Below are 10,102 nucleotides of genomic sequence, written 5' to 3' on the forward strand. Positions count from 1 at the left end.
TGAAACCTTTTTTAACTTATTGTACAACTTATGCAACGAAATTTTATTAATACTAATTTTTATATTTGAATTTTAAGTTTCTAGGCACAAGAATTGTATTTGCCAGTATAAATTTAATTCCTAAATCTAATCTTTTATAGATTTAAATCAAACTTAATATAATTTTATAATTTTTTTTTCGTTCAAATTGAAAGTCCAAAAAAAAAAAAACACGATGAGCAAATGGATATTCAATTAACATCTCTTTCATTAAAGAGATTAATAATCTTTCCCAATAAAGCATTAAATATAGAACTTTATTTGAAATATAAAATATATTATTGGGGTGAGAAGACAGACTTCATGGCCACCCCAAAACAGAGACCATGCAAACAAAACAGAGTTAAGCTATTCCTCTGAATCCTGTGTCCTGGCCCGATCTGCAGCATCACTCATTTGGCTCCTCCTACTGCGGCGGCGGCGGTGGTGGATGCCGTCCAGTGTTTGAGAGAGCGACGAGGAGGAGGTAAGATGGGTGAGGGAACTTTCGGAGCCGGGGGCGGTGGAGATAAGAACAAGAACGCCGCCGGCGGGGGAGGAGTAGAAGGATGGCTGTGAACAGGGGAAGAGGAGATGTGGCTAACGGAATTGAAGAGAAGTAGGAGACAGAGCAACACATTCCATGTCTGCCTCTGGAACACAAAGCAATCCATTCTGTTTCTTTGAATGAAATTAGAAATGTTTGAAGCGGGGTAGGGGGTGGACTGGTGGAGGTGCAATTTATAGGATAGAGGGCAGAGGGTGGAAGCATAATTTTTTTGAAAAAAATAATAATAATAATTGTTCGGAGATTTCAAATTTATCCATAAAAGGTCATGTGTGTCTTCTTAATTGTTTGTAGGGATTTCAATTAAGCATGTTTAATTTTCTTACTTAATACATTTAATTGTGCCTATGAACAAAAGAAAATTATGTAATTATGTGTTCTTATTTCCATGTAACCTATATATTTATAAGTAGTTAATGATTTAAATTCAATTACGTTCATAGAGTTTTAAAGAAGCCCTATTGGCACTCCCAAAGATATTAATAGAACTTTATTTTTATTTATAAAATCTATTATAAAGTCTTATTTTTTCGAAATAAAAATTGAATTCTAAACAATGATCTTCTTTTTATTAAACCGAAAAGGAGGATTAGCTAAGTTAACCCCTCCTTTGATTCTTAATATATTGATATAAACTGTATGTTCGGTTATTACTGTATAACCTCCCCTTTGATTTTTAATATATTGATCTCGGTTATTACTGTATGTATTTTGGGCACCAATATGACCAAAATTATAAACTTCAATGGTTATTTATTAAGTGAGTGGTCCGAATGGATTCTTTGTAATTAAAAGATGGTTTGAACAGTCAAACTATGTAAATGTCACTTTTAAAAGTAACGGGTCATTCATAAATTCTTTTCGATTTTTAAGTAACAATGGCACCTTCCCTTGAAATTCTTCAAAATAACAATAACGCAGTGACACATGTCGGCAATAAGATAATGAGTAACTTTACATATATATTAAGTTTCCATATATGTTGAAATCCTAAAAAACAAGTCTTAAAAGTTTAATGCACAATTGGACTTTTAATTTTGAGTATATTATAAATTTGACAAAATTGGAATTTGATTGTTAAGAAGTTTCACCAATTTAAAATTGTACTGTTAATGTTTTTTTTTTTTTTTTTTTTTTTGTCCTACGCTTTACAAATGAAAAATAGCCATAAAATTACTATTTAATACATAAAAAATAAATGTAAAATATTAATGATATTTTTTAAGTGCCAATACTATCTCCCTAAATTATCATAAATCAATTAACAAAAAACTAATTTCACATCTCACTAACATTTTAAAAAAAAAAAAAAATTTAATCATATTAGAATAAATTTTCATTTTTGAGATAAAAATACCAAAATAATTTTCTTTTTATTTTATTTTTCTTTCCTTGCTTTAAACAAAATACTTTTTTCTAAACAAGCTTAAAGTCAAGTTACTCGAGTCGTATGGGTACCATGATTTTTCCTTTTAATTAGTAAATTAAGGCAAAAACTTTGTAAGCAACTGATTTAATGAAAGCCATACAATTTTCTTCAACAGTTTTAGTTTCGTAAAACTCAAAAGATAATTATAAGTTGATAGAATTAATAACTAGTATTGAATGATAATTTTAATTAAAGCCATCCAATTTTCAATCAAAGCCCAATTTATTCAATTATTAACTAGCTAATTTTCAAATCAAAAGTTCAATGCTTAGTTACTGGTAATAAGTCATTTATATTAACTGCAAAAGGTGAAAGAAGAGCATAAATAGGACAATGTAAGCCTTTTTAGGGCTCACCTCTTTTGAGTGATCCAAACATGGCAAGAATTCCGAATTTGTATGAAGAAATGTTTTCCCCGCTTTAAACAAAGTATTTGATTCAAACAAAGCCTTTAAAGTCAAGTTAATGAAGTCATACCAAACCAAATTATTTAGAAATAACAATTCACTGCAGTTTTTGACTATTTTGACAAACTTTTAATCTCTTTTCTTCTCATTACTTCACCATTTATGGTTTAAAATGCGCATAATTTCATAGCATTTCATAATGGGGCAAGTGGAAAAATGACTGAACGTGACCTAATAGAATAGACATTTCCAAACTAACAAATTTTGGAATTCCTTCCTTGCTTGGTTATATATCAATGATTGTCCTTAAAAGGGAACTGCAGCTTGGAAACATACTAATTCCATTTTCCTTCTCTCTGGAGAATATGGTTCCCCCAACAAAGTGCCCTCTCTCTCTTCCTCTGTTGTAAGAGCTAACCAAAAATTGGTAGAAACCAAGACGCAGCAAGCATGGCAGACCAGTGTAGAACCAACCAGCATTTCTTCCCCCAAGAAATTATGCATCAGAGAGAAGAAAGAACTCACCCTTTTATAGAGTTGTGATGCTCCAATTAGAGGCTGTTCATTATTGGCTCTGCTTCCATACAATAAACATAAAAGGGGATGCCATACTTTTGAAAAACACCCACAATCACAGCTTTATCCACTGAGCAAACCACCATCCCATCTTTTTAAGCTATCATGTTTCCTAAACCCAATAATTCAGTATCAATATCAGCCCCACTCAAGGGAAATGCACATGTCTTGTTCAGTTGGATAAATAAGTTTCATTTTCTATTTTTCAATTCTTCATAAAGTCATAAAATTATCACCATCATTTCCAAACTATTCAGTATTTTAAAATTTAAAAAAAAAAAAAAAACTCATTTTTTTCAACTTTCCTATCCGAAAATCTATACAATTTAGCATTTTTAAGCTTCATAAAATCACAATTGAACAGTCCCTAACAACTACAATCCAGAAGGTGAAGAACCCCTAATACCCATACATGCAAGGAAAGAAGTAGAGAACAGGGCACCCGAATGCCAATCCTCAGAGCTGCACAGGATTGAAACAGCCTTGTAATTAAGCAAACTCACATTAAATGGGCATGGTTTCCATGAAACCATTCACCCCATCAAACATTCATTATAATGGTTGTCAAACAAGGATTTAGGGCTGCAGAGAACTAAGGAATATACATTTAAAAAAGGAAAAACAGAAAAAGCCCACCTTCCCTCCAGTCAGTAATACATTCAACCAAGCACTTGGAAGCCGCAGGGCTCCCTTGGAGAACATCTCTTCCCAAAGTTCACATATATCTACATAACTATATTAAACTACCGAGAAGAAAGGGGAAAACCTCTATAACTCGGGATGGCATAAATAGCAACCTACTAACTGAAACCCAGATGAGGAAAAAAAAAAAAAGGGTAAAGCACGCCTTAAGGATACATATATGTATGTATATTACAGATATTATCACCAGAAGAGAGAAGAGGGCATCAGAGTACCTGGTGGTATCTGTTAGCTTGCGTCAATATTGACCAAATGCAAAAGATCACCCTCAATTGCTGACTGGTGTCGAAGGGTCATTTGCACACGGTTTTCAGTCTCTTTGCAGCTTGTACAAACCCCACAATCACCTGCAGCTCGTCCATTTGCTTCACCCAAACACAACACAAACCACATTTCAAACATACTAATAATATCTAATTATCAACAAGCTGACTGGGTAAGCAGAATAAAATAGAAACATTGATGAGCTGATGGGTGTATGGCTTTTTAATGAAGAAAGAGCATTTAGTTGGCCAATTTAAGGTTTAGAACAAAGAATATTTAGTTGGTCAATTTAAGGTTTAGAACACCTCATGCTACTGTCTGCACTTCATGGATGTGTAAAGAATGCAAGTTTCATTCGTGCAAGTACCTGCGACATGAAATGCCTTGGACAACATCAATTAGTTGCTCTTTAGATGGGTCGGGGAAGGCTTCCACCTAGAATTTTCATTTGAGATTAGTGCATAAGATATTTGAGCAGACTGGAACAAAAACTCAAGTTCCTTCAAATTCTGTCACTAAACAACTCACAAGGTTGAAGTGTCGCCAATATCTCCATAATGCAGCCATCTCTAATTTGCTAAGGTCAACCTTCTGTGAAGCAAAGGTTTCCAATAAATATACATGCATAAGCAGTTAAAAGCACTGACGACGACATGTTGCAGTATTTTCTTGGGGAAACTAAATGGAAACAGAAAGAAAGAAAAAAGTATGCTTACAAATGTTACATACCGTGGACCCCCGTGGAGTAGAAACAGATCCTTTAGACTGTGAATCACATGAAAGAGTTCGGCTAATAGTTTTGTGAGATGACCCTGAAGATTTATGCGTTCGATGCCTTGACCTATGTGACTTTTGTGTGTCATCAGATGCTGGAGAATAAGCAACAGCAAAAGCACTGTTAGAAGGAGTGGCAGGCCAAATAAAAATTTAAAATGAAAAAAAGCAAAAAGAGTAGGTAAAGATGAAGAAGTGTGACAATGGAACTTTTAACAATTGTTAAAGACATGGATCCTATGTTACAGGGTAAACCACTTTTAAAAAAAAAAACAAAACAAAAAAACATACAATTCAAAAACAAGGATCCCACTACCCCAAGAAAAGTCTTGGGTTAACAAATGAAGGGAGGTATCAGAGCAGTCCCACGTCCATGCTGCAACTCAGCCCCATCCTACACCAGCTAGGTACACCTCATGTGATACCAATTCAGGGAATTTGCATAATAGCCCCATCCACAGCTGAGGTGTCCTTGTACCATTTTGTAATTACTCAGTTTGTTTTAGCTTGTTGTTAGAATATTCTTTGATTGTTGCATTCTGTTTTCCCTTTTCTTGTATAAATAACCAAGCTCGTGTACAGTTCATAATATACAGAAAATTAATACAACTTTCATAGCCTTCTACAGCAGCTTTGCCTTTTTCTTTTCACTACTCTTACACCTTCTACAGCAGCTTTATTTTTTTCTTTTCTTACATGGTATCAGAGAAAGGTTCAATGTAAAGTTTTTTATTAATGGCTGTTGAAGCTCCCAACTCATCCAAATCCTTTTTTCTGGATTTCTCGAACCCAACCAACCCCTACCGACTTGACCATGGAGATAATCCATCTCTTCCCCTAGTTCTTGATCTTCTTACTGCTGATAACTACACTACTTGGTCAAGAGCCATGTGCAGGGCTCTTCGTGCAAAAGATAAACTCGGCTTCATCAATGGCACCTTCTCCAAACCAAGTTCCACCTCAGATCCACTCTTTGATGCATGGGAGCGAAGCAATGATCTTGTGTTTTCCTGGTTGCATAACTCCATAAATCCATCTCTAAAATCCAACATTGCTCTCGTGGACGACGCTGCTCAGGTCTGGAAAGAACTCCAAGAACGATTCACTCAATCAAATGGTCATCGAATTTTTCAACTTAAAAAGGCATTAACAAGTCTCACCCAAGACAATGACTCTGTTTCTGTTTATTTTGGCAAACTGAAGACTCTGTGGGATGAGCTTCTTCTGTATGACCCCTTACCTGACTGTACTTGTGGCAAGTTGGCTGTTCTCCTTGATCGTTATCAAAGGGATTGTGTAATCCAATTTCTTATGGGCCTTACTGATTCATATATGCCACCCGCGATCAGATTATGGTCTTGGATCCATTACCTCCCATAAACAAAGTTTTTTCTATGGTCCAACAGCAGGAACTACAACATTTCATGGTACCTAATCTCCCATCTACTGAATCCATGGCACTTGCTGTTAACCGATCTTGTCCTTCATATAAACTCCCTCCTAAACCTTCCAAATCATCCAAACATGACAAACCATTTTGCACCCATTGCAAAATTCAAGGCCACACTCTTGATATTTGCTTCAAAGCAGGAAATGCTCAACCCCCAACCTGCACCCACTGTCATATGACAGGACATATTGCTACAAAGTGCTATAAACTCCATGGGTACCCACCAGGTCACAAGTTTCATGGCAAATCCACGCAGTTTAATCCATCTACTAATATGTCTTCTCTCGACCCAGTAGAAGAAATCTTAAAAGACAAGATGACCTTCACAAAAACTCAATACCAGCAGTTGTTGGCTCTTTTGAAGCCTACTGAGACTCCCATTGCTGTGTATTCAGTCAACAATGTACAGGCAGAATGTTCACACCCACCCACCATGAATGGTATCCCTCCATTTTCACATACTCCTTGGTTCATGGACACAGGAGCTACAGATCACATGATTTGTAGCACTTCTTTTTTTTCCTCAATAACATCTCTTGTTTCATTTGTTTTAAGCTACCTAATGGTCACACAGCTCCTATTTGCCACATTGGTACTGTTCGTATCAATCCAAAATTAACTTTACACAATGTTTTATGTGTTCCCTCTTTTCATTTCAATTTGGTTTCTGTTAAACAGCTAATCAACTCCTTTTCTTGTTGTGTTCTTTTCTTTTCTCAATTTTGTTTTATTCAGGACCTTTTGTCATGGACCACGATTGGCATGGGTGAGATGAAGGCTGGAATTTACAACCTGATAACTGCTCCAATACCTCCTGTAGCCCTTTTTGACCATTTTCCCATTTCATTCAATAAAACAATTTCTGTTTCAGCAATTTCCAAAGATGCGAATCTAGTTTCTGATCTCTGGCATTGTCAATTGGGTCATACCCCCCTTTCAAAGCTTCATGTAATCAAAGATCCCTGCATTAGTAATCATATTTTCACTGTCTCTGATAAGAATCCATGTCTTGTTTGTCCACTTGCATAGCATCATTGTCTCCCGTTTCCTGATAGTACTCACCAGAGAACAGCTCCTTTCGAACTCATACATTGCGATATATGGGGACCTCATTCCATTATGGCATATGATGGCACCAAATATTTTTTAACCATCATTGATGACTTCTCTCGGTGTACTTGGATATATTTTCTTAAATTAAAATCTGATGCCAGGAAGTGTATTGAGGCCTTTTGCAATATGATTGACACTCAATTTCACACCAAAGTTCAAATCCTTCGCAATGATAATGGTCTTGAATTTCAAATGACTGAATTCTTCAACAACCGAGGCATTATTCATAAACGAACTTGTGTGGAAACTCCACAACAAAATGGAAAGGTTGAATGTAAACACCAGCACTTATTAAACATTGCCAGAGCTTTAAGAATTCAGTCCAACCTCCCTTTCTTCTATTGGACAGATTGCATCCTTACAGGAGCCTACATTATTAATCGCATTCCTAGTCCATTACTTTCACATAAAACACCATTTGAGCTATTGTTTAACAAACTTCCCACATACTCTCACATGAAAGTTTTCGGGTGTCTTTGTTTTGCTTCCACCATCTCCCAAAATCGCCACAAATTTGATCCAAGAGGTCGTCATTGTGTTTTCCTTGGTTATCCCTTTGGTATAAAAGGCTACAAATTACTTGATCTCAATACCAAGTCTATTTTCATATCTAGGGATGTTACATTCCATGAACACATTTTTCCCTTCCATCAACTACCTACTCTTGCATCCCCTCCCCTATCTTTATCTTTACCCTCTCCTTATCCCATACAATCTACCTTATTACATTCTCCTCCTTCCTTAATTCTTCCCAACTCCACACCAGACAATCCCTCCCCACCTTCCTCACTTTTCCCACATTCTCCCACTTCTCCCCTTCCCACCTTACCTGCTACATTTTCACCACAACTTCCTTCACCTTCCACAGATTCTTCTCCCTCAATTAACCCTACTATTCCAGCACCTCCCCTCCTTCGCAGATCCACTCATGCCAAAACTGTTGGGAAATGATCGACCGAGCAACAATCATACAAGCAAAATTTTAGCAACCAAAAAGAGACCAGATTTACGTGGTTCGGTCCACTGTGACCTACGTCCACGGGAGAGCTCAAATCTACTGAAATTATAGAGAGATTTAAACAAGGAGAAGAAGGAGGCTACTGCCCTCAACTCCTCTCTCACTCTCACAAGGATTCACTCTTCCTCACACACAGCCCTCTGCACACACAACTCTCTGCACTCTCACAACATAGCACCACACAGTTACACTTCTGCAACTCACCACACACACTGCTGCAATTCACTACACCATCCACACACACATACATTACATATATATACACAAGGTGAGGGGGAAGAAGTCAAACAAAGGCTGCTGCAAAGTCACAAGAGGTGGGCAGATTTGGTGGCCGTCCATCTCCAGTTCAACATTTTCTGCTGGGTGGTGCGGCTGCTGATACCCATACGAGCCACACATCCTAACAATCTCCACCTTGGCGAGTATCAACTCCCAAGTCCATAGCTCCACCTTGACACGAACTCGATCAATGCAAGTCTTCATAGTTTGGTTCAAACATATGAACCATGCAAAGAGTACCGCCTTCTTCATCAGCAAACCGAACTCATCTATTCGTTTCTGATGACGTACCGCTATCATCATCCGAGGTCAAACCACCAACAACTGTGGTTCCCATTAACTGATATAGCCCATGAGACTCTTTCCCAGTGAATATCTTTGAGTCACGTCGTGTCACCTCTATAGCTCCACCTGCGACAGAGATTTGACAGCCCTTAGAATCCAACCGACTAAGGGAGATCAAATTTCTTCGCATCATTGGTACGAAGCTTACATCATCCAAAATACAGACTGCTCCAACAGGCATCTTCAGCTTCACAGATCCGATCCCTCTGACATCACATGAAAACCCATCACTGAGTGATACCGTACGGTGAACTTCTTTGAAAGAATGGAAAAATTCTTTCTTAAAACAGACATGAACTGAACTCCTAAAGTCCAAAATCCATCCATCATCGTTTGGACTGCCATAGGCATTCATGTTCTTCTTCATCAATTTTCGGCACTCTCTCTTCATATGGCCATGCCTTTTGCAGTATCGACACTGCACATTTCTTCGACTGATTTGTTGTCGTGAGCTGCTCACCGTTACAAGGGCCTCATCATTGGCATACCACAAGACATTCTCCGATACATTGATACCGTCTCGTATCTTCTTTTCTTCTTCGTATCGTTTTCTATCTTCACAGTCCCTCTTGAAGTGCCCCTTTTTATCACACCAGTAACATACGACTTCGCTCGTATCTCATCCTCTTGATTTTGAACGCCATTGCTTACCTCCGAACTTTCGATCTTTGCTTCTTCCTTGTCTCTCACTGTTAGCTACCAAAGCTTGCTCATGAGACGTCACAATCGGCTTTCTTAACGTCTCAGAATCTTGAAGTGATGCCATCACATCATCCAACTTCAAGGTTTCCTTCCCCACGAGCAATGTAGTTACCAGTCCATCAAACGAAGCTGGTAGAGACGACAAAAGTAGAATTGCCTTATCTTCTTCATCAATCTTTACTCCGAGGCTCAACAACTGGGTCAAAATCTTGTTATAATCATTTGTGTGATCAAAAAGGCTGCTTCCCTCGTTCATTCGAAGTTGATACAATTTCTTCTTCAGAAACAATTTATTGGTAAGGGATTTCGCCATATACCTTTGCTCCAATTTCTTCCAGAGCTCCATTGGTGAGGTTTCGTCTAACACCAAATACTTAACTTCATTTGCCAAACACAATCGGATTGTGCTGACCGTCTTCATCTCTAATTCGGTCCAATCATCATCTTTGAAATTATC

The 10,102-nt window shown here is 37.4% G+C and overlaps 1 protein-coding gene across 1 annotated transcript; it reads right to left on the reverse strand.

Annotated features, from left to right (window-relative positions):
* Positions 1-3,618: 3,618 nt before the first annotated feature.
* Positions 3,619-5,219, reverse strand: LOC131162823 (uncharacterized). Its single transcript, XM_058119420.1, has 5 exons — positions 5,164-5,219; positions 4,694-4,859; positions 4,493-4,555; positions 4,332-4,399; positions 3,619-4,065 (listed from the first exon to the last, which is right to left on the reverse strand). Exons 1-5 carry the CDS (start codon positions 5,217-5,219, stop codon positions 4,044-4,046), a joined length of 375 nt encoding a protein of 124 aa, XP_057975403.1. The 3' UTR covers positions 3,619-4,043.
* Positions 5,220-10,102: the final 4,883 nt, after the last annotated feature.

The sequence above is a fragment of the Malania oleifera genome, chromosome 8 (genome assembly GCF_029873635.1).
Source record: "Malania oleifera isolate guangnan ecotype guangnan chromosome 8, ASM2987363v1, whole genome shotgun sequence".
Classification (NCBI taxonomy): Eukaryota; Viridiplantae; Streptophyta; class Magnoliopsida; order Santalales; family Ximeniaceae; genus Malania; species Malania oleifera.

Bases quoted from the DNA above. Each gene is read 5' to 3' on its own strand.
- LOC131162823 (XM_058119420.1), bottom strand. From the start codon at position 5,219: ATGGTACAAGGACACCTCAGCTGTGGATGGGGCTATTATGCAAATTCC. The intron at 4,860-5,163 runs GTATCACATGAG...TCCTTCTAACAG, and splicing joins TATGCAAATTCCCTGAATTG to TGCTTTTGCTGTTGCTTATT. The intron at 4,556-4,693 runs GTATGTAACATT...TTTGCTTCACAG, and splicing joins CTACTCCACGGGGGTCCACG to AAGGTTGACCTTAGCAAATT.